Source organism: Triturus cristatus, chromosome 7 (genome assembly GCF_964204655.1).
Source record: "Triturus cristatus chromosome 7, aTriCri1.1, whole genome shotgun sequence".
NCBI classification, from domain to species: domain Eukaryota; kingdom Metazoa; phylum Chordata; class Amphibia; order Caudata; family Salamandridae; genus Triturus; species Triturus cristatus.
Genome location: NC_140590.1, coordinates 1,751,275,210 through 1,751,300,043, shown reverse-complemented (window position 1 = coordinate 1,751,300,043; position 24,834 = coordinate 1,751,275,210). Strand labels below are relative to the sequence as shown.

At 42.6% G+C, this 24,834-nt stretch overlaps 1 protein-coding gene across 1 annotated transcript in view; it reads right to left on the bottom strand.

The window, feature by feature from the left end:
* Positions 1–6,416: 6,416 nt before the first annotated feature.
* Positions 6,417–24,834, bottom strand: part of LOC146812994 (C-type lectin domain family 2 member B-like) — a 168,665-nt gene continuing 150,247 nt past the window's right edge. The window contains exons 4-5 of the mRNA XM_085620012.1: positions 19,243–19,346; positions 6,417–13,581 (exon numbers count right to left, since the gene is read on the bottom strand). Coding sequence (XP_085476138.1) covers positions 13,407–13,581; positions 19,243–19,346 — 279 coding nt within the window. The 3' untranslated portion in view covers positions 6,417–13,406. The remainder of the gene's footprint in view (positions 13,582–19,242; positions 19,347–24,834) is intronic.

The following is a 24,834-nucleotide window of genomic DNA, read 5'->3' as shown; positions in this document are numbered from 1 at the left end:
TCCATTCCATCCACTGCTCAATGATGATGCACAGAGTTGCAATCTGGTCTATGCAGGATCTATCTTTGCGAAAGACAGCTTGCTAATCTCACATCTGGTATGTCAACTTGTTCCTTTATTTTGTTCAGGATGACTCTGTTGAGTACTTTGCTTGGGGTTGATAGAAGAGTTATCCCTCTGTAGTTTGTGCAGTTACTCAGGGCACCTCTCTTGGAGATCTAGATGAGATATCCCTTCTTCCAGTCTGATGACACCATTACCTCTTCCTAGTGCCTTCCAAACATGGGGTAGAGCATGTTACTGATGTTTCAATGTTTGCCTTCAGTGTCTCTGCAGGAATGTTGTCAGGTCTTGCTGCATTCCCATTTCTCAGATGTTGGAACGGCATGCTGTATTGCTTCCTTGGTTAATCTGTTGCGGTCAGTGGGCATACCCTTGTCAGCTGGCTGTAAATCTAGTGAAGACTGTGGCACGGGCTGGTTCAGCAGATCTTCAAAGTGCTTGACCCATCTTCATTGTTGGGCCACGATTGTCTTTCCAGCTTTATCTTTAACACGTCTTTAGGGCTTGCTGTATCTGCCAGAGATTTTCCTTGTTATGTTGTAGAGTTCTTTCAAGTTTCCTTGGCTTGCTGCTTCCTGGGCTTCTATGGTAAGTCGATTGATGAATCGTCGCTTGTCTACTCTTCAGCTTCTCTTTGCTCCCTAGTAGGGTTTTGTGTTTTTTCCTTGAACATTTGCCTTTTCTGCTCCTGTTTGGCTGCAGCTTTCTTTTCCTTTCTTTTGCGGAAAGTCTCAGTGGCGATCCATTCTTTATGCTGGCATTTCGTGGGACCCAGTACCTCCTGGCAGGTTGATGTCACTATTTGTTTGATCTCCTCCCACTGACTTTCTGCTGGGTCTCTGTCATGCTCTAGTTCCTGTAGGGCTTGTAACCTGTGACTGAGTATTCACTCTGTTTCTGTGGATCTTTGAGGAGGGTGCTGTTCTATTGATGGTATTGGCTTGCCGGTTTCATCCACGCTTTCTTCAGCTTTAGCTTTAGCCTGAACATGACACGTGATGGTCTTATCCCACTTCCACTCCTCTCATCACTCTCACATCCTGTAGAAACCTCCTGAACATCTTGGAAATGCAGACGGGGTGGATCTGAATCTCTGTTGAACGGTCTGGTGACACCCATGTTGCCTTGTGTATTCTTGTGTGTGGGAAAACACTACGGCCTATCACCAGACTGTTCAGGGCACAAGATCTGCAAGCCTTTCACCATTCTCATTCATGTTGCCAAAGGCATGGTTGTCCATGATTTATTCGTACTTGCGGTCCATCATCAGTATGGTGATGTCTCTCTCAAGGCATTTCTCCAGGGTGGAATAAAGTCTGTTGTAAAACTGTTCTTTTTCCTCTTCTTTTCTGTCTTTTGTAGGTTCATAGCACTGGATATCCTTTATTTTGATTGTTTTTCTTTTTGCAGAAGGTTGCTGTGATGATTCTGGGACTCTGGGCTTCCCATCTAGTCAGAGCTCTGTTGGCTGCTGGCATTAACATTAGTGCTACTCCCTGAGTAGGTGGGGTGTTCTTTTCCTTGTTTCCAGAGCACAGCAGCATTCCTCTTGGAGCCAGTCTTTTATGTCTGAACTATGTCCATGTGGTCTCGCTGATGCCAAGAAGGGCAAGGTTGTATTTTTTCAACTCACTGCCACTTGGGCAGTCTTGTCTGTCTTCTTGTTTATGGTCCTCACGTTCCATGTCCCGATGGTGATGGTCTTGGTCGAAAACAGATGGATCCGCTTTGTGGCTTCCACAGGTCTCTGTCTTTCACCACAAAGCGTCATAGCTCGCCGTGAAGGAGATTTCTCTCTCCCCGGGCTGGGATGTCTTTTGGCTGACGTTTCTGTAGCTAGGATTTTTTTAAATGGTGGCATAGCCAGCTCTATGCAGAACCCTCCTCCTTTCACAGGTGGTCTTGGGACCAGCCATGGTGAAACTGGACCGGCCATGGTGGCAAGTAGGATATTGGTAAAATCATACCTTTGTTTTGTTTGCTTTATGATAAAAAACTTTACTGAGTATCTGAAAACAATGACCGAACACCAGCAGGTAATACACCATCAATAAATGACAACCATAGTGATAAGAGTGGTACAAAGACACAGACAGCAATACACCTTAAAAAAGACAAAACATATATACTTCAATAGTGAATGTACTGACTGACCAACGAACTATGGTATTGATATCAATATAAGCAGTTCACTGATCGAACACTTCATACAATAGATCACAAGGCCTTTTAGAGTTCAGTGACATGTTCCAGAAGGCCTTTAACTTTCTAAGCCTATCACTCAGCTGTGCTTGTCAAATGTAAGTCAAGGGCAATCGATCTGCTGCATGAACTCAAGTTATAGTTTGGTATCATGCTTAGTCTCAGAAAGACTATATCTATGCCTGAGTTTCAGGATAACAAGCAAGTAAATTATTTTCATTCAGATTCATTCTAGGTAAATATAGCTTATGTGGATATCCGGAATCTCTAGCATAGATCCACCCTACTGGATCCATAATTTAAAGCATATTGCCAAGTGTTATTAAAGAATGAAAAAGTTCCAAACTAGTGAGTTTGAACAGCCTATTGATCAGTGATTGCGATAAACGTTTTACATTTCTGTGCATTGCTGACTCCATATTTTTAAATGCATCTGGTTTAATGTAACTTTTAATTTAACACAAATTATTGCTCAATACAGCTTTACATAACATCACTCTCACAAGAGCATCTCTTACGGCTCTAGATCAGCCCTGAAAAGAGAGATTCATTAATGAAGGAGAAACCACAAACTGAAGCGTTATTGAGCCATGCAATAGTAGAGAGCTAGCACACACGAACGTTAAATTTAGCAGGACAAGTTAATGGAGAAAACAAGAATATGTATAAAGTTTATGAGCTTCAGCATTATCATGACATGCTGTAGACTAGAGTCATACATATAGATGGTGCAATAAGTTAGTTAAAATTGAAGGGCCAGATTGGCAAGTGCATTAACGGTCACAAGAGCTACAAATTGCAAGGTCTGAGATTGCTAATTTACTTTTTCTTGTGCACAAAACCCATTTGGTGAATCTGTTTTTTTTTACGAATAGAAAATGGTTTTAGGAAGCCATGCCAATTCGCAATTTAGAAGGATGAGTTTTGGGGTTCCTTCCAAATTGGGAACCAGTACAGTATAGTATGTATCAGTGGTTTGCAGCTGCAATTCTGTTCACAAACCATTAACCTGACAGCCTTGTTTCCATAAAGTAAATCAGGCACATTAAGGAAACAGAGGAGAAACAGAGCAGAAGATGGGAAACAGGAAGGGGCAGGTAATGATTTGAGAGTGGACAGTGTATGGGTTCTGATGAAGAAACTGGAGTTTGTACTTAATGGAACACAGATAGTTGTAGTCCGCATCTGGCGCATAGCTCATCAAAAGGCAGTTTCCACACAATATAGTTAGAGCGTGAAGTCTAATTGTGAAATTTTGTGAGAATTTGTTTTTGACCACATTCAATCATCTCAGAAAAAGCAATAATGATAAATCCAAGTAAAACTTGAAGGTTCTCTCATCCCACAAAGTTTGTGATTCTCACTTCATTATGAGATGGGAAACTGCTGAGCACCAGTGGAATCAATGGTGGTGCCCGTCTGCCACAGATACGCCATCACTCACGCATCGGGTGACAGCCCTGTTTAGATGCTCTTCCCAATGCATACCTTCTCTGCTCTGGTCCAGCAAGTGAGGCGTGGCAAACTCAGGCAGGGAAAATAAACAATGGCCACCAATTTGCAGGGAGTAAAGTCCCCATGCATCATGACCATTGCCATTTTGTAGTTCACAAGTCAAAAAGTGCACCATATTTGATTTGCAGGTCACAGGTTGGAATCCTAGGAGACTGCTTAGTGAGTTTGACATTATTGCAGTGATCCAGACATAACCTTTATATAAAAATGTCAATTCTTGGTAAAGTAACACACAGAGTTGAACAGCCACAGTAGTTACCTGCATGTCAGGTGCCAAGAATATGTTTGAGGCTCCCTTTGTCTTGGGCAGGGGCACCCGACAGGGTTGTCCGCTGTCGCCTCTCCTCTTTGCGCTTTGTTTGGAGCCCCTTGCGGAGTGGTTGCGGTGGGAACCCTCGATGCGTGGCCTTAGATGGACGCCGGAATACGAGGACCGGGTCTCCCTATACGCGGACGATATCCTTTTGTATCTTGCATCACCGCGCAAATCGCTCATTGTGTTGGTGGATGTTTTGAGCTCCTTTGGTCGCAACTCCGGATTGGTCATTAACTGGGCTAAGTCCTGTGTATACGTTCTTTCCGGGGAGGCCCCCCCCCTCCCGCGGGGGTGCCCTATCCAGATTGCGACGTCGGGATTCACCTATTTGGGAATTTTTATAACACTGGACCCGGTGGCCCGCTATGAACGGAATCTTCTCCCCCCCCCTCCAGCTCCTAAGGGCGGATGTGGCGGGTTGGCGGCGGCTGCCGCTCTCGCCACTTGGCCGGGCAGCTCTGTTCAAAATGATGTCGCTGCCACGCTTTTTGTACGCCCTACAGAACACCACGGACGTAGTACCGGCCCGTTATTTTCGGGAGGTGGAGTGTCTCCAGCGTCGATTGTTTTGGGATGGGCGGCCGCGGATTGCTCTTGCCAAACTAACCCTACCGTGGTATGATGGGGGGGTCGCCCTCCCTGACATTAAGCGATACTACTGGGCCTCCCAGTTGGCTGCCGTCAATCACGGGATGTATGGCCCTGCTTTGAACCCGGCTTTTGAGATGGACAAATTGCTATTGCCGGGCGGAGACTATAATCGAGCACTATACTCGGGGTCCCTCGATGCGCGGTTGACGGGCCCGACGCGGGTCGCGGTACAGGTGTGGCATGCAGCAAAAGCGGCGATGGGGTGGAGGGATCGCTTGACTCGGGCTACGCCATTGTATGCATCCCAGCGTTGGGGCTATCTGTATACTACGAAAGGCTTTGAGAAGTGGGATACGATTGGTATCAGCACGGTAGGGGATCTCTGGACGAAAGGGAAATTTTAGACGTTCGACATGCTGAAAACTGAATATCAGTTGAATGATAGGGAATACTATCGGTATGCTCAGGTTCATCATGCCTTGTGCTCCGTGTTTTCGGACGTGGCGGCTATTCCGGAGCATTCCCCGTTGGAGGACAGGATCTTGGACGGCTATGTGCCGGATAGCACCATTTCGCTGATTTACAAGAAGCTTATTAATGATCGAATGGGTTTGCTGGCTTCATTGCGGGAGACATGGATTGCCGTCGGTTTAGAACTGGACGACGAGGATTGGGTGTCAGCGGTGGCCTCCCCGAAAGAGGTGGCTATCCCGGCCCGATTGCGGTTCGTCCAGCTTAAAATACTCCATAGAGTGTACGTCACGGGGCCTGGTTTGATGCGTATGGGATATTCGGTGGATGGTTTGTGTAAGCGAGGCTGTGGACTACTGGGGAGTTTCCTCCATATCCTGTGGGAGTGTCCGGAGGTGACTCGGCTTTGGTGCAGAGTGCATGCGGTGTTAGAAGAAGTCACGCATGTTGCCTTGTTGCCGGAGGCACGACGATGTCTGTTGAATGTCTGGGAGCCGACTGATTACAATGCGACGCAGACGCAGTGGGTGACTCTGGGCTATATGGTAGCGAAGCGTGACATTGCACAATTGTGGGGCTCCCAGAGGTCACCCACGGTCACCGAGTGGACAGAACACATGGACTGGTGTATGTTCAGAGAGAAAACGGTGTATGTGGCGAGAGGCAAGCCTGGAAAGTGGATTAAGGTGTGGGGTCCCTGGAACTCCTATCGCGGAGGTATATGTGCCCCGCCTCAGACGCGTGAGATAGGTGCCGCTCTGTCTCCCTAGCCCGCGCATTCCTGTATGCTCCTGCGACATGCGAATTTGGTTTCTTCGGCCTTGCCCCCCCTCCCCCTCTGTCTACCCGGGTTGGTTTACTCCCTCGATACGAGGGGCACATGCTACTGCTATTAATTTCCTCTGCCTTGTGTGTTTGCTGTTTTTCGTTCCTTAAAAATATGAAACCTTTCTTGTTTGTTTATGGACTGCGACTGCGGCCGACTGCGATGATTAACTCTCCAGTGACCCCTTTTTGTTGCTTCATCGACGTGAATGTTCAGCTGTACCTAGGGTTACACTGCATTTTAGCGGCCGGCCTGTTGGTTGTAGGCCCATACTTGTATTTCTCTGAAATTGTAATAAAGGTTTTTCAAAAAAAAAAAAAAAAAAAAAAAAAGAATATGTTTGAATGACTGCTTTTAAAAAGGAAGCCAAAACTTTCCTAATGGGCAAATTTGTCTCCTAATTCTTGCATTGCACTTGCCTCAGGGACATTGTTTTTATTCTTTTTTTTAAAAAAATTTTATTTGTCAATGATTAGGCAATACATAGAACAATCAAATACATCAGAACAGTATCAATGCCGCATACCGCCAATATCAAAAAATTATATCACAGATAAGATATTTAAACTAGGAGCACATAGGAAGAGATAAGTACTGAGATACATTCTCATCCTCTTATTTACACCACATTAAATATCCTAGAGTTTCCAAGAGGCTATCTAAAGCCAAGTCCCCATATTGTATTACATTTAACAACTGAGCGTATGCCTCTTGACTTAGCAAGTGCCTGTTCCATATCATGTGTCTGTTGGACCAAGAGCCACAATCCATCACATTTGGAGGCTTTGGCGATATTGGGACATTGTTTTTATTCTATTGCTACTACACCTTGGACTGACCAGATGCTATCAACCCGGCACCTCCAGGCACTCCTTCCTTAAACTCTTGGACCTTCATTCTTGTAAAATGTTTGTACTTGTTTTTATACCAAATGTTCCACCCCCCCACCTAAGCCTTATTTGTATAGAACCTGTTAACCCTGTAAAGTGCTCTGATACCCTAACGGGTCAAGTCTGCGCTCTATAAATAAATTAAAATTAAAAAAATATTTAGTACAATGACAGACACAGAAGGATTTCTCAATGTTCCACCCATGCATGTGCAGTCTGTCTTTTTTGTGTGTTGACGGCCTTTCAACCCTATATCCAATCCTAGTGTCTCATGAAGACTGCGGCAACCTGAGGATGGCTGGAAATTAAGAAGGTCCTATCCACTCCTTTAAGGCCCACTGTGGGTGTGTTGACCAGGAATAATTGCAAGCCCAGAATGTGTTCACTGGCGAACTCAAGGTGAGTAGAGATGGTGGCAGTTAAGGCCAATTCACGAAAGCATGATGCCCCTTGTTACTCCCTCACAGTAATGGGGTGAAATAATTGACAGGTTTCTATTTAGGCAAAGATAAGCTCAGTAAATTGAAGCCCGTGATATGGACAGAGATTGATTCCTGAATGGCAGAGTACACTGCTCTCCTGATCGGAGATGCGGTCTGCAGATAACATGAATTGACCTTAACTTATAGAAGTGAATAGGACCATCTCAATTTTCAGCCATCCCCAGGTTACCACAGTCCTCTTGAGATCCTAGTATTGGATACTGGGTTGAAACTTCGTTGACACACAAAAAAGACAGTCTATATATTTATTTATAAGGGTGGCACATTGAGAAATCCCTGTGTCTTTAATTGTATTAAATATAATTGCCTGTCTTTTGGATGAAATTGCCAATATACCTCAGATGTTCACAAACTTTACCACCATATTTTCCTTTTGTTTGGTTTTGGTTTTTCTCACTTTAGGTGTACTTTTCTTTTTCAAAACATCTTCTATCACTCACATCATTATGAATGTTAAGAATGCATAATTGTCTTTTTCTTAAAAAAATACAATTTAGTTTGGCTGAATCAGATTATACCAAAAGATACTGGTTGTTTGCGTTGAATCAACGTTCACATTGATTAAGTCAAGACAAGAACATTCTGTCATAAAAATATTGATTTACACGTTGGTATACATTAAGTCCACACAGAAAACTCTGTGTCACTAAAACAATTTTTCTTTAAATTAGTTGCATGTGAATACTTGTTCCCAGGTTTACTTGACATCCTTGTTCACATGGAGATTACGGTAGCACTTTGTTGAACTGTCCGTAAAATGTTTGCATGCCATGTACAGACTTGGATTTAACATGTAAAAGATAATAGACTTTTTATATTCAGCATGCTTCTGAATACACACAGTGAAAATATTGTGAATCATTGATGCATATGAAAGATGGACAAACAGAAAAAATAACAGCAATTAATAAACAGATTTGAAAACAAGCATTTGAGAGTAGGGGGACGTTAGAAATGGATTAGTCACCTGAAAATTAGAGTATTTTAAGGAAACCAAAGCCCCATATACTTAAATTCTAAAGAAATTAGAATGTTTTACATTTTCTTAGAAATCCCAGGTTGCTTGATGCCAATTAGAAGGGGTTCTCCTAGCCCTCTTTCCATTGCATCTTAGTCCACACAATTGCTATTTATTACCATTACAAATGGAAGGTTACCAGTACTAGAAAGTAAATGATAAACCAGGAGTGGAGGAGCCACTTACATCAGGCATGGAGAGTTTCAGGGCCATATTTATTAAGGGTTGCATTGTTTTTACACCACGCAATGGGGGGCAAAAGCAAAGCATCCCTTGAATTGCGATTTATCATGCCACATATGGCCACCTTCTGTGGTCTGTGTGATTTGATAATCCACAGTAAAGCTACAAAAATCGCTGCATTGCATTACTCTGCCTCAGGGAGGCATTCCATTGGTGGTGCGTGGGTGTTCCGATGCAAAACCCATGGATTTTGATGCATTCCCAGATGTACCATAAGTGGTAGACCTGGAAATGCGTAAAAACTGCTGTGCCCCCCAAGGTGTGGCATAACGCGGAGACATATATTTATTTCTCCTTGCTTGTTCCTCTTTCTAGGTTTGCTGCATTCTTCACCACACACAGAAAGAGGAAAATGCTGCAAGTGATTGTTTTTGTGCAGGAAGGAGATACTTCCTGCCAAAAAATCAAACTGGCTAACAATTATATCAAAATTAGTATGTCCTTAAATTATTGTACAATACTTAAAATCACAAGTGTAACTGAAATCCTAGAAATGTGTCCAATGGAGGTCTTAGAGGGTCTGATCCATAACAGATTTTAAGTGTCACCACTGTCTATGTAAATGGGTGGAATTTAGATGTAATAGATTGGCTGCCCAGACTAGTCTGACCATAGAGCTCTCCTGATTGTTCCTCCAGTCGGTTGGGGAGATTGCCATCCCACAGCACTAGTGAGAGTTAAAATTACATTACTGTCCTGAGGTCCAAGAGCCTTCCTCTGATGTCCACCATCTGAGAAGTGCTCTATTGACCTGGAATTCAGTTGCCACCTTTACTGGGAACATTGATGATGCATGGTCATGCTAGTCCCTGAGCCGCGGGGCCAAAATCAGACCTCTCCTGGCCCAGTCACGCCACCAGGTACACACCCAAGATCCCCGCGCCTCAGTTGAATGGGTTGGTTTGAAAGTATACGTTTTTCTCAAAGGGCTTCTGCTGTCAACTAAATTGTTTCCATTTTTATATGAGGATACAAATCTAACATTATTTATGTTGCTCTTTGAGACAATAACTTCACTTTTAGTAATATGTGTCCGGCACTGTGTGCCATCAGCGGTGGGTGGACAACACTACAGACTGGGGTGGGATGTTCTTTGGCAGTACAGTATGCGTCCAAGGAGGCCCATCTGGGCTTTGTCATACTGAGAGCAATTTACACTGCTGCACACTTCATACCATCAGAGAGCGTACCCAGCGTGTACTGGTTATATGCAAAGATGGCATACGATGGCACAATAACAACTGATGGTAGAACAAAGAGCGTCGATACATTTGCTTTGTGTCAGTCAAAAAGAAAAGAAGAGCTCGCTTTTAACAGGCCTGCTGTCTAAGGTGACAAGTGGGTGTTGAACATCCCTGCCATGTTCCACACAGTGGCAGGTAAACATCACCTCAACATTATGAAGCAGAATGGGGTATTGAGCCCACGTGGAGGGTCTGTGACATCACAAATAGAACATGACAGTGCCAATGAGGTGGGTTTTCATCCTGTCGGTGTCCACATGCAAAACACATTGGTAAATATTCAATGTGACTGCATGTTTTTGGATTTGTAAGTTTAATTATGACCCTGGTAGAGAAAACAGTGTTCCCCCAAAACAATATGTATAGCAGCCTGTTGCAGTTTCTAAGCGCTCCCCACTCAGAGGAATGCAGTATTGGTTGATGGGGGGTATGGGGATGCACCCAAGATTGCGCAGTAATGTCCATAATCAGACCAAGAAGAGAAAGGACTGGAAATCAGACTCTCTGCCTGGAAGAAGACATGAATCGTCCCTTCAGAGGAAGCTTTCCAAGCTTTGAACGGTAGTCAAAACGCATTGGTTCCTTACCAGTGGTATATCAAAGCATCATGGGAAAGAGCAAAACGATGGCACCGGGGCAGACTGACTTTACTCTGCTTCGCATTACCATGCTGCTCGAGCCCACGACATCTTAAAACTGGAAATAAGAACCAATTGTCTGACCTGCATGACAACCCTAGATGTGGTCATTTATTTGTTTCCCATTCGGACAGTAATGCAATCTTGGGTAAGTGGGGTGGTTGTTGGCATCAGTGATGCGTGCTGCAGAGAGTTTTATAGAGAAACAGGGACCAGAATCTGGGAAATTGTACATTATATAGTGGCCAACTCAATAAGGAGATCTAGGTTCATCACCATCCACCTGTGAAAACACTGAGGAATAAATATTAGCTAATTTTGACTAATCACACATTTTTCATTAACATGGCAGTCCTTCAGCCACCATTCTGTGTTGTTTTTTTGGTGAATGTTCACCTTTTTTTGGCAATTTGGAGCCTGCTTTTAAAACCAATTCATTCTTGGAGATTGGGCGAGGGTTTCTCCACTTTAAAGTTTTTAGACTTTCTTTAGATGGTTTAGTGAGGCCCACTATTAATTAAAATGAGCATGAGCAAAGTCAGATGCCACCCACTCCATTGTCTGCTGGCAACTGCACGATAGGTGTTGTGTTACCCAAACTAAATGGTACTCATTTACCTCTAAAGAATGTAATGCTGAGTCAGCCCTGCTGGAATTCATCACCTAAAGTTACACGGATCTTCAAGTCACACATGCACACACCTCTATAAAGGTGTATACTTATTGTGTTCAACCCTTTATTGTGTTCAACCCTAATGAAGAGAAAACGATAGCCACAATTCAATTTTTTGGGAAAAAAGATCAGAGTCAAAGCTTTCCTGATCAGCTGAACGAACTCAGGCCCTCTGTGCCTCAGATAATCCTGATCATGGATTCCTGAGACAGCTCCATTTAAGTGTTGAAACTAAAGAAACTCTTCTACTGCGAGGGTTATCACTTGAGCAGTATCTAACAAATGACGCATAAGTGCTCGAACTCGAAGAGCCTCCTCTGAAACAAACCTGAGGCGGGACCTTGTAGAATCCCTCTTGATCCCTCTGATCTACTGAATGAATCCAAAAATGTCTTTCCATCAGTTCACTTAGGCTGGTTTTCTTAGTCTTCTTCAGAAATCAGAAAGAGGCAGGGAATTTCCATTATTTCTGTTGTGAGGAGTCCTCAGACTTTCCGTGCTTAGGCTGTGGCGGACATGCGATGAAATGTTGGTCTCTGCCCGCAACCTGGTTTCTACCGCTTGTTCTTGACCCGCTGGTAACATGAGCCCAGATGGACACTTAAGAGCCATCTGCTGTGCTCCAGAGTTTTGTTTGAGAACCAGACTGTGTCAGGTTTACAAAGCAACTTTGTTTTCAGGGAGACAGTTAACCTATGTTGAGCCCTTCACATGAGTGAACTGTGGTTTTACAGCCCCTGGGCTGTATAACAGCAGCACTAAAAGTGTGATCAGTTTATATGTTCAGCCCTACGCGGTTTTATAGAGAAAGGTGTGTTATGAGCATAAAGAAAAGCACCATGTTGATGAGCCTCCGAGAGCCCCAGGTCTGTAGAAAAACCACAAGAACATCTTCTGAGAAGATATCTAATTGTGAAGGGAAAATTGTTGAACACTAGCATTTGACTGTATTCTTATTTTGAAAGCAAGCAATGTGAGGAAAGCTTTTTTGTATTAGTAGGTCCCCGATTTTAAAGGATGTAATTCATGTATATTATGTAATGGATATTTGTAATGGATTTTATTTTCCCTTTTTCTGCAAAATCAATTGGAATTTTCATAAACACCTACATATTGTGGTGTCACCAAAGCCTACGATACTCATATTATGAGGCTTTAGCACTCATTAAGAGTGGTTCACTATTTGCCCATTCGTTAGAGCGCAAATTGCACATCCAGTCAATGCTAATACAGAGGGATAAAATATTTTCCAGCTCCCCTCTTTCGTATTGCTCTGTCTTGCACACCTTTTGGACTGGTGGATAATGAATATATTGTGAACAGGGAGTAAAGATCACCTAGATTCATTCTCCACCAGTGGTTTGAAAACAAATTAATTTAGTAAAAATTATTTAGTAATCCTTTCTAAGGTTGCTGTCCCTACTATTCACACTTTTTTCCTGTAATGACACAACAACAAAACACTGGTGTGCAAATTTCCTGGTATGTTTGCAGAGTTTCACGAGGATACCAGTTATTGATCAACTCATTGTTTCTAGCCTTTCCTGCTTTTCCTGACTCAATCCCCTGGTGTGTTTTCAGCATACACAGACAGAGCAATACGAAAGAGGGAAGCTGGAAAATATTTCACCACTCTGTATTAGCATTGACTGGATGTGCAATTTGCGCTCTAAAGAATGGGTAAATAGTGAAGCACTCTTACTGAATGCTAAAGCCTCATAATATGAGTATCGTAGGGTTTTGTGACACCACGATATGCAGGCGTTTATGAAAAGTCCAATTGGTTTTGCATTAAAAGGGAAAATACCATTATCATAATTCCAGTTCATTTGTAGAATGTAGAATCTCCTGCAGGAAGTGGCAGCACACGCTTCCAAATGCTGTAGGACCTCTCCCTCTCCATCCTCCTCCCTGCCTTCCCTCCACCAACACAACATCCCTGCTGACCCATCTACCTGGCAATGCTGCATAGAGCATTGATTTACACAAAAATCTTCATTGCCCCTGAACACTTTCATCTCCAACCCTACATTTCCGGCTTCTTGACCCTCATCAGTGCAGTGTAGCCCCGCAGTCTGTAAGAAAGGCAGACCAGCAGATTTAACAGATTGACTGGGAAGAAAGCAGGTGATTGCCAGCGGCATGAACACATATCTTGGCTGAGCGGATTGCAAGTGAGCGGGGCAACTACAGATATAGGGTTCCAGCGTTTGTCAATTTTCCTCTTTTCGTGGGTCATGGTTGGCTCCTCCAGGAGAGAGAGATTTCCTATGATGCCCCAAGACATCACCAATGGTGCAGATCCACTTCCTGTCCGCGTAGCATCTTGCATTTCTGGCTCCATCGTGGTTCAGGTAGGCGCAGTTGGAGTCTCCTGTGATGTCAAACCTGTTGAGGTACGTTGTGAAGGGGAATGGGTGTTAATTCTTGGGGGTAATTCATGCCCACATGGTACACCCATGACCCTTCAAATACAAAGAAACGTATGCAGTTCTGAAATCATTCTTGTCCACAGTATTTTGGTGTGATACTCTTACAAATCATAAAAATGGATTACAAATGAGGTAGCGGCTAAGAATTATTCTTTGTCTCACATCACCAACTGTCAACAGAAACTGTCACTGGTCTGCTCACCAGCTGGGAACATTCTAAGGATTGGACCATGCAGGTGGACCGGCAGGGGTGCAAGAGTGTGGTGAGAAGTACTAAAGTAGTAATGAACACAATATTTTTCGATTATGGGGTATAGGGCCTTATGTAGGTAAATTACATTTACCACTTCATAAATACCGAATTTTACCGATTCGGTATTTATGAAATCGGTAAATGTAATGTAGGTAAAAAAAATACCGATTCGGTAAGTGTCGGTATTTTAGAATCGGTATTTACCGATTCGGTAATGGTAACCTGTATCTCATTGATTCCTATGGGCCAGGAGGCCCATAGGAATCAATGGGAAGCCAGTTACCATTACCGAATCGGTAAATACCGAATCGGTAATGGGGGAGCTCAATCAAGGGTGGCAGGGTGTCACATTGACACCCTGTTGCACCCCTGATTCCTGCATGTGTGCACATGTGGCACACATACATGCCCTAAGGGCATGTGTGTCTGCCACATTGCACACATATACGGGCCAAATAATGCATTACCTGAGACCTTCGTCATTTACCACTAACTTTCAGTTGGTGGTAAATAACGAATCCCCACACCCACCACTTACTCCCCCTACATCTCATTTCTGTATTCGGTATTTACCGAATCTGTAAAATTACCGAATCGGTAATTTTACCGATTCGGTAACTTACCGAATACAGAAATGATCCCCCTACATAACAAAAGCCTAAATACCGGTCGGTAACGGTATATTTACCGAAAATCGGCCGTTACCGACCGGTATTGGGCTACCTACATATGGCCCATAGTGTGGAAATTTAGTTAAGAAATGATGCATGGCACCGACTACTGGAAAAACACAGAGTAAGGGGAGGTCTGTGGACTATCTGTGGAGTGCTGATCCTATCTCTGAGTCTTGTCACAGGAACAAAACCCTGCAGGCAGTAGCATGGACACAGCCATTTCATAACAATGGATCTAAATTAGATATTGGCGGGTGGGTTACTGCATCACAACGATGATTGACTTTATATTTCGGCAGATGAGATATCCATCCCCCTAACCTGTCCGCCAAGATCTCAATCAGTCTCTCAGTCTGCAAGGCTTGTGGTACAGCGGGGCAGTACCATATGTTGGGCACAGGCTCAAAGGAAAGTCCGTCCGCCACGGGTCCGAACCAGGCAATTGTTACAATTGCCTAGCGGACCCACCCCGCATCAACAAAATGGTGGTGGTGCCTAGCCGGCACCGTCCGCCATATTATGATGCTGCTTCAAGCCAGCCTTTGAAGGGTGGTTCCTCCGCCATTCAAGGTTGGCGAAGATTGACTTCAGGGGCCCTTTCAAAGAATGGTAGCCATCTTGAATCTTTTAACATATTTTGTTAATAATAGAAATCTATAAGTTTGGCATAGTCAATACCGCTCCGGGGGAGGGGGCATGGAAGGAGGGGGGGGGAGGAGGCTGGAGGAGGGGTGTCATTAAAGGCCAAACCTATTGACTTTGTCAAAGCTTGTTTATTTTGTTGCCTTGTATCTTGAGATGCTCACAGACACAGTGCCTACTTAAATTAATTGTAACATTCCTCTTCATAATGAAGATGTGACTTAAACGTGCGGGAGATTGCAGCAATGCAGCATGAGAAAGCATGGAGTTCACTGGAAGATGGTCTAACCCAATTAATAATCTCCCTAATTGGTCCAGACTCTGTAATATGTTTTTGTGAACCAACACCAGTGTTGGGTTCTTAGTCTTAGTTACCTTTTCACCTAAACAAACCACCCTGTGTGTTTCCTTCATAGACCCATGATCTATTTGTCCGTTCGCACCATCCTCACAATCCTTTCCATAGCCCTACTATTTATTTAACTTCTTGAACTTAGCTGAAGGACATGTTCATAGAAACAGACAAGATAAATGTACATAAGGTGACAGACTAAAGCAGATATGTTCCGCATTGTATCTTTCGTAAATGGGGTAGCCAAGGTCAATTCACTTGCACAATAGAAACCAGAATTCTTCTCCTTTCAGGAAATCAAACGATTATTAAAAGGGCACATTCAGTGTAGAGAAAACTGTTCTTTACCAGCCCAGCATTTCTATAAATCGATGAGGATGACTGCTTTGGTTGTGAGACTATTATGACATCATTCACCAAATGTCCCTTTAATATCCAGAACTGATACACAGTAAGTTTGTGCACCAGGCACTACATACAAAATAGCTGTTTCCATTGGTGTTTCTTGCTTAAAGAACACCTGTGGTAAACTGGCCATAAATAAACTGATGACAACTTTTTCAAAAACGCAACCTCATTAAACTTTTGTGGTAGTTGTATTTAAGTCACTGATGTTGTTAAAATTGTGTTGTACGTATCTCTGGTCTTTCTATATCTTAACCCGCCAGGAGGATTTCCTACATCCACCAGGAGTGCAGAGTGCTCTGAAGCTGTAAACTCGTCAAAGGTGTGAGACTGGGGGCATTTGCTTGATTTGAAAGTTTGGGAAGGCCCACAAACATCAAAGTTTGTCCTCATTCTCAAACGTCAGTCCGAACACATGCCTGGTTTAACTTGCTTCCCAGGGTGGGAAGCAGAACGGATCACCTCTACATTTGGTGATGGTGCAGGGGAATGGCTGTTTTCCATGCAGACAAAAAATAAAAAGGTTCCCATATTAAGTACACCGATTCCAATCAGAACTGGGAAATTTAAGAAAAGATTAAGGGCCAGATGTACGATGTGATTTTGCATGTGCAAACGGGTTTGCGAACCCGTATGTGCATCCAAAATCACTGCTGGCATGTAGAATTCCTAAATTGCAAGTCGCAATTTATTTGCGACTCGCTAGTTAGGAATTGCAAGTTGCAATTAGGAAGGGGCCTTCCCTTCCTAATTGCATCCGCAATTCAATGGACGAATGTTTTGTGACCTCAATTGCGGTCGCAAAACACTTGCAAATTACCACCCTCTTCAAGAGGGTGGTAATGAGGTCGCAAAAGGGAAGGGGTCCCCAGGGGACCCCTTCCCTTTTGCAAACACAGTGGAAAATATTTTTTAAGGGCAGGCAGTGATCCCAGGGACCACTGCCTGCCCTTAAAAAATGAAACAAAAACGTTTCATTTTTAAATGCATCCAGTTTTCCTTTAAGGAAAACGGCTGCATTGAAAAAACACTGCTTTATTTAAAAGCAGTCCCAGACATGGTGGTCTGCTGAGCCCAGCAGGCCACCATAACTGGGAAGGCCTTCCATGCCCAATGGGGTCGCAAATTGCGGGAGGCTCATTAACATTCATGAGCCTCTCTATTTGCAACCCCATTGGGAATCGCAAAACAGTGTAATAACACTGTTGTACATGCATAATAGCGCTTCGCAATTTGCGAGTCGCAAAAGACTCGCAATTTGCAAAGCACTATTTTGTGTGTTGTACATCTGGCTCACAATCTCTGTCCATGCAAGCAGAGTAGTGTTGGAAAGAATACTTACATCAATCGAATTGTACAGGCATGACTAATGTATAATAACAGTAAAGTATGCAAAATAATTTGCATATTCAACTGAATTGAGCGAACTATAACTCATGCCCCTGCTCCTGCAATGCACTGCTGATGACGTTACATATTACATCATTCATGACATGGTCAGTGACATAATTTCTTCTCTTCTAATTCTTCTTCTAATTTTCAGCATCCCCAGTAGATGGGAGTATTCAACAGCCAAGCTTCTAGACAGTATTATTTATCAAAGACTCTCCATGGCATATAATTATTAAGAGCGAAAGTTAATTCATTCTACCATGTTAAATTTCTGCATGTTAGCCATTATTTTCTAGTATGTATGTATTCCGGACGAATAATAGTTGAATGAATACATCTACTGAAATCAAACTGTGACCACTCTCATGTACAAGTCTAGGCCCTTTTATGACAAACCATTTCTAGAGCGGATGTATGCAATACAAGCTAGACGTTTTAGCCTATTTAATTTTCAAAACGTTATATAATGAATTGCATTTTAAGGTTGACATGTACATAAAGTAACCTAATTCCACTTGGTACACTGAAGTGACTTTTTCATACAGCTACAGTGCAGTCATTAGTTCTAGTCCTGTACCTGGTCTGAATGAAAGTCATGCATTGCTCATGATTGCATGGATTTTGTGTCTACCTCAGTTCCATGCTCTTGACTGCCTAGGCTTTCCTCCATATTCTAGCATTTGTCCCACTGCTGGAGTGTGTTTCTTTACTCTTATTTTTGACAATTGTTCCTCTCTTTTTATACTTTCAGTTCTCAGTCAGTCAAAACATATGTTTATTTAGGCGCTCATTATGATGGAGGAAGGACCGCCACTGCCGGGCCGGCGGTGGCGGTCCTTCCGCCATCACATTGGAAATTACCACTGCCAAATTAGGATGGCGGTGGGAATCCCAATGTGTCTGCGGCGGACAGATAGTCCGTCAGCCACGGTTCCGCAAGGCGGTCCTTTTCCGCCCGCCTTGCGATATATATATATATATAAAACATATTTAAACTTTACAGAAACACACAGTCACTGGATCATGTCATCAGTGATGTCATTTGAGATGTCATCAGTGATGTCACTGACCATGTCATGAATGATGTATTATGTGACGTCATCAACAGTGCATTGCAGGAGCACGAGTTATAGTTAGCTCAACTATAACGGTCGATTTTCTCTGGTTTTGTACGAGTGAAATGTCCAACTAACTATAACGTCCCTGATACCTGTGTTTTTTTCAGTGAAATTCAAAGGTTTTTTTAAATGCTTATTTCTAACTATAACGTCCCTGAAGCCTATGGTTTTTTCAGTGAATATATATGTTCGAGTGCTTCCTATGAGGAGGGTGCAAGCCTGAGCGTGAATATATATATATATATCAAAAAGGAGAAATGTTCTCTGAAACGCGTCAGGCAAGAGACAAGCAGTGAACTGGAAAAAAGCCTCGGACTAAAATGCCTGCTTTACTCTGAATAAATGTTGGTGTTCCAACTTACCTGTGTGGAGTGCGGGCTCATTTGCAGGGCAACTTTGGATGATATATATATATATATATATATATATATATATATATATATATATATATATATATATATATATACATTTTTATATAGTTTTAAAACGATAAAATACATTTAAATTAATAGTTTATGAATTGTTTTAAAGTAATTATGTATGAAATATTATATATGTGTGTTTGACCTTTTTTAATGACGTTTATTTATTATATATGTATATAATTCGATATTTTGTACCACTATATTTTTTTAAACAATATTTTTTGTTCCAATATTTTTTTACTTACCTGTTCAAGTATAGGGAGTCGATATTTTTGCATCAACATTTTTTACTTCTATATTTTTATCATTGGTATTTTTTCAGTGAACCTAACACAAGACAGATAAAAAAACCTTACCAGTTGTTGAATGCGGTTCCATTAGGCCATTTCCACTCGCCTTTTGGTTGTCGCGACAAGCCGATCCAGTGATCATCTACGCCTTTGAATCGCATTACAAAATCCTGCCAATGCAAAATAAAAAATCTACGTCACAAATAGGTAGCTCCTAGATTTTACTCAATGTTGAATTTAGACTGTTATTTCACTTTCTCATCTAAAAACAGTCCTTTCAAGAAGTTCCTAGAAGTATAAACTTTAGCAGTGGCACTAAACAGATACGAATTGGAACCTTATGCACAAAGAGGGAACAGTGCGAAGATTGAAGAACAAGCCCAGCACTTGTGACAATCATGGCATCTCCTTAGTCAATGGCTCGGGTTAGTATTTACTTGTATACAATGGCTTGAAGAAATATCTCCCCGCAAAAAAAAGATGTAAAAAAATAAAAAGATATTGTTGTGTTTATAATGTCACTTCTATTGTTTGCATTCTTTATCGCCGCCAGTAGTCCATCGCCTTCACCTTCATTGGGCAGAATTACACCTTCCATTGGAGGCTTTGCCTTTTGGTAAATCAGTATGCAAAAGATATATATTTACTTCCAGAATGTTACACAAATTGACTTCTGAAAAAGTAAAATGACTTTCAAAAAATACAAGCGCTCTTTTCTCCATAAGGTTTGTAGGGGTCTGATTTAGAGTTTGACAGATGGGATTTACTTTGTAGGATGGGGAAGGCCAATATCTCTGTGGAAGACATCTTATTGCGGGTACCCTTTTTGTGAAATTTAATAAGGAGCTTTTGCTGAGCTCGCAGTGACCGCAAGGAATTGAGAAATAAAGGAAATCATGACACTATGAATGTCACGCCACTTTGCTTAAGTTTCAGAACATTTCAGAAGTCAATATCCAAATATAGCCATATGTCTGCTGTGGATTAATGATCAGATAAATGTTTGGAAAGGCGCAATGCCGGGTGATGGCTGATTTGTGTTATTCATACAAGATGCATCAAAGGTATAAAAATATGTGGATGAGTGTACTTTAGGTCAGCCATCTATGGAGGCAGTCCTCATGAAAATGTGTTCCTTAAAAGTCCTACTTCGAATTTTACAGCATACTTCTTCTTGTTTTATTTATTTATTAATAGGCTCCTACACCTGCACCATCTGGAAGGACTTCCGGCTGCAAAATTTAGAGTTGTCTGCTGGACCAGCAGACAACTCTGTTGATTATGTGTTCTCCATAAATTATACTCTAGGGTATGTTATTGTCTGGTAAACAAACACCCCTTTTAGAAGATTCTTTGACTAACTTTCAGCTTGAGCCAGATTGAAGTTCAAAATAGATTTTCCTACATATGTATGTTAGGGAAAGTCCCAGCTGCCTCCTGAAGAAATTAACTACACCCCACGAAAAAACTCTGAATTTTCAACTACAGGTACTGAAAGGCGTCCAAGAAAAGCTGACCATTTCTGTTTAGACAACAGAAATATGGAACAATTTTCTTATAGAGATGTGAACCATGTCAACTTTAATTACTTTCATAAAGGCAATCAAACCCACCCTATCAGAAAAGCTGTGTATTCAAATTGATGTTTTGCGTCTGCACGACATTTGAAGGAAGCTTAGAGATTTACTAAGCAACAAGCATGCCATGAATGTTTTTATTAAATATGTATTAAAGATAGTTAATTTGGCTAAACATGTCAGAATCAATTTAAAACAAGGTCAGTAGAAATGTGGTCCACGAGCCTCATGCAGTGTACAGGCTTCTACTGTGTAAGTGACACAGAACAGCTCAGACAGTTTTCACATATGAAAGTTTGAAACATGAGACTTTCTGAAGACCATTGGGGGCATATTTATCAAGGGGTTTGCGTCACCCTTGCACCAAGCAAGGCGATGCAAGGGTGATTCAATACCTAAATGACATTTATCAGCTGCGCAAGGCTCCCTTGCATGGCCCTGCACGGCTGGGTAAATCTGGAGTAGTGCAAGGCAGCGCAAATGGCTGCCTTGCAGTGCTCTGCCCTGGGAATGCCTTCCATGGTTGGCGCGTGGGTGTACTCACGCATCCATCCATGGATTTTGGTGCATTCAAAGACTTACCAACACTGCTGACCCTGGGAAAGCGTCAAAATGCTACGCCTCCCCAGGGAAGGCGCAACAAGGAGAAATATCTTTACTTCTTGTTGTTTCGTAAGCGTGTCGTATTCTGCAGAGCGCTTAGGAAGAGGAAAATGTCTCTGTGCATTGTTTTTGTGCAGTAAGGAGCCCCTTCATGTACAAAACCAATCCTGTCCACAACGCAGGCACCGTTCACAACGGCATCAAGGGTGCCTGTGTTTGTGCTAGGCTGCCAAAACGGCACCGGCGCAAAGAAAGGACCGGAATGCGCTGTAAATTGTTAAATACAGTGCATTCCTGCTCTCTAATGCCGCGCTGTGCAGCAAGCTTGCTTGCTGCACTGTTTGAAAGTTTGATAAATGTGACCCTTGGGATGTACAATTATTTTGTAACCTTTTGTAATTCTATCAAACATTAGGAACTTTGCACAAATGTCAAAGTTTTTAGCTTTAGGACTTTTGCAACAGTTAATGTTTCATTTAGCTGTTTTTCACACAGAAGGTTCTACAGAAGCTACATGTGGCAGAAAAAGTCAGCGTAATATCACATTGTTGAGAAAAAATGCTTTTTCAGCATCGAATTATGACACAATTATGCAACTGCAAAAAGAACAATTGATGGAGAGAATGCAGAACAATGTCATACAATCACCCCAGTACAGAGATCTGGGCCTAAATCCATCGTTTTTTTGCTTCGCCCTAAGTGGGATGGCTATGCCCAGACGTGCGTCCCTTGCTCACTCTGCAACTGGATTCAAGCTAGCCTGGCTGAAGAAGGATGACATACCCTGAAACCGGTCCCAGGATGCTTGTTTCCGGTCCAGGGAGGACCTGGCCTGGCAGTTCGGTCTGGACTGTTCCCATGGGCAAAGGGTATAGATTGATTTGCATATGCCTGGGTCCAAACTGGGGTGGTGGAGTGGGCAAAAGAACGATGGATTTAACCCAGATCTTTTGACTGGGGTAGAATGTTTGATATTCAAAATTTCATCCACAAGTAATTACTAGTATGTTTTAAACAGTTTTGTCTGAAATTTCTGTACAAAACGTTATTGTTTTTGGCTGCATGCAATGGTTTTTATTAACTATGCAATAAATATATTCTGATTCAATCATAAATTTGCATCCATACCCAACAACTTGACTGATTCATTTTCCACCACAAACACTGACCCTTGCCTGTATATCCACCATTGTACACTCTCCCGCTGAGAATCTCCACATTATTTAATCATCCCTTCTGTGGCACCTCATATCTTTACTACTCTCAATCAGCAACCTTCTCCAGCTTTAATATGCTATCTACTAGCTATTTAGGTTGGGCCTGGACAGCGCATGTGCTGCTCTGCGAGGCATGCTGTAATCTAGACTGTCTCTTGAAGCATCTTCTCCATTCGTTCCTGTTTGTGCCCTTCATAAAAGCATGCTTTTGGTTGGTCAGAATGCTTAATTAGTCCCACTTTTTGTGTTTCAAACCCTCCCAGGAAACTGCCCCTGTTACACTTTTTAGGTCTCGCCTGACCCAGCGAGACTTTTAGTAAGGGCTTTTGGTAAGGGCTTCAAAAAATGCTGCCATGGTCGGCCTAGAGCTTGAATGCATGGGCACGGGCTTTTCACTCGCCGCGCTTTGATCGCGATCACTTTCGCGGCCGCTTTGATGTTACGGCCGCATGGCTCAGAAAGCCTCAAAGATGCACGGACAAGCTCTAAATGTGCTGCGTTTAGGCTATAAAAAAAAGAAGTGCACAACTCGGTCTGTCCATCCATGTATACACATGCTATCCCTGTGCACCGTCCATCGCGGCCAGACAGGCAATGTAGGACTCGGTGGCGCCTCTCTCTCTCCCTATCATCCCTTCGCCTTGATTTACACATACATGTCCTCACTGCCAAGCACCACACTGAAATGTGTCTTTGTAGTGCTCTGGGCATACAGGTAAATCGCAGCGCTAAGAACCCATCCATGCGAGGAGAGCTCATTGTTAAACCCTCACACAGATACAGGTATGTATTGCACACTCAAAGGGATATATATCATGGGTCATGAGGACTAAGAGGCAACAGCGAGAGGTGCGTCCGGCTTCGCGGAGCCCCCTTACCTCTGCTCCGTAGGACACACTCCGGCATGTGCAAAATCCAGTGCTTCGTCTTGTCAATGATGCTACGGCGGGCAGCATCCACAAGAGACACGCCAGGGAGTGGGATCTGTTGCTTGTTCGCCCTCCTAGTCTCAGGATGTCTTCTCATTTCCCCTATTTTTTGGTGCTTTTGTTTCTTTTGAGGGTTGTTACCGGCGCCCCATTTTCGTAGAAAAGAGAAGCCGAAAAACGCGAGCGTGTTGTGTTACAAAACGTAATTCTTTGATGGTTCCAGAGTACCACTCATTAAAGCCCACCGAGCGCCCCCCATCCTTCGCCCATTTTTCCTTAACAAAGGCGTATAATAACAAATTGTAGAGTGTTTAACCCAAAGCGCTTTACAAAGAGCACCTTTCTGTGTCCAATTATTACTTGCTTTGAAATGGTACTCATATCGGCCTCAGGAGGATGAAAAGCAAAGTCTCCTCTGCTGGCGTTCAAACCTATTACATGTAAAATGTAGACACACACCTCGGAATAAGGTGCATAATCTACTGAGCTATCCTCAGGAGGTATCTGCTGAGGGCAGCATAGCACCAAAAGGGGTGGAGGCAGGCTCTGAAATGGGCAGAAAGGTGCTTCCAATTATGAACATCTGTAAACGTTCTCTTTGTTGTATGTGGCGCTAGCTGACAAAGCCTCACACCTTCACAGCGCTATAAATAACGTTCATTTTACACAACGACTGGCGTTCTTTTCCTTAAGCTAGGAAAGATGAATGGTTGTGTCTGTTCTATTGGGTTTTGAGCCTGCGTGTGCAGTTGAAGACAGTTTTCTCCAACAGGTGCTTTAATCCACGGAGATACTCTGCTTTCTTTCTATAATTTTTCCTTTCGCCGTTTGGTTCAATCATTTTTTCCTCACAGGTGATAGAGCGATACTAATGCGAAAATTGTAGGGGTGCACCATATTCCTTGTTAGACAGCACCCGCATATAAAGGAACGTGTTATTTGAGAATAATAGAAATGTATTAATGTGAAATAGAAAAGTAGAAAAGTAACAGGCCTCGAGAACAGAGAAAGGCCATCAGTTATTCTGAATTGTAGTGAAACATGTGATGTTTAGGATAAATATGTCGTGCATAAAGAGACATTAAGTCATGTTATAAGGATAAAGAAGGTAACTAATTTAGTAGTAGATGATTATGTAGGTTGTGATAATAATAGTATGTTTAGTTTAAGGCCTAGAACGGTGTATGTAAAGAGAAGGCCTTCGTTTATATTAGCCATGTTTTATTGAGGTGGCAGGATTTTAGCAAAGCTTGTAATACAGTGAATTGTGAAATCTCATGATGTTAGGGGTTTTTTCCTATTCAGCATTTGGTGGCAGGTACAAGGTCATGT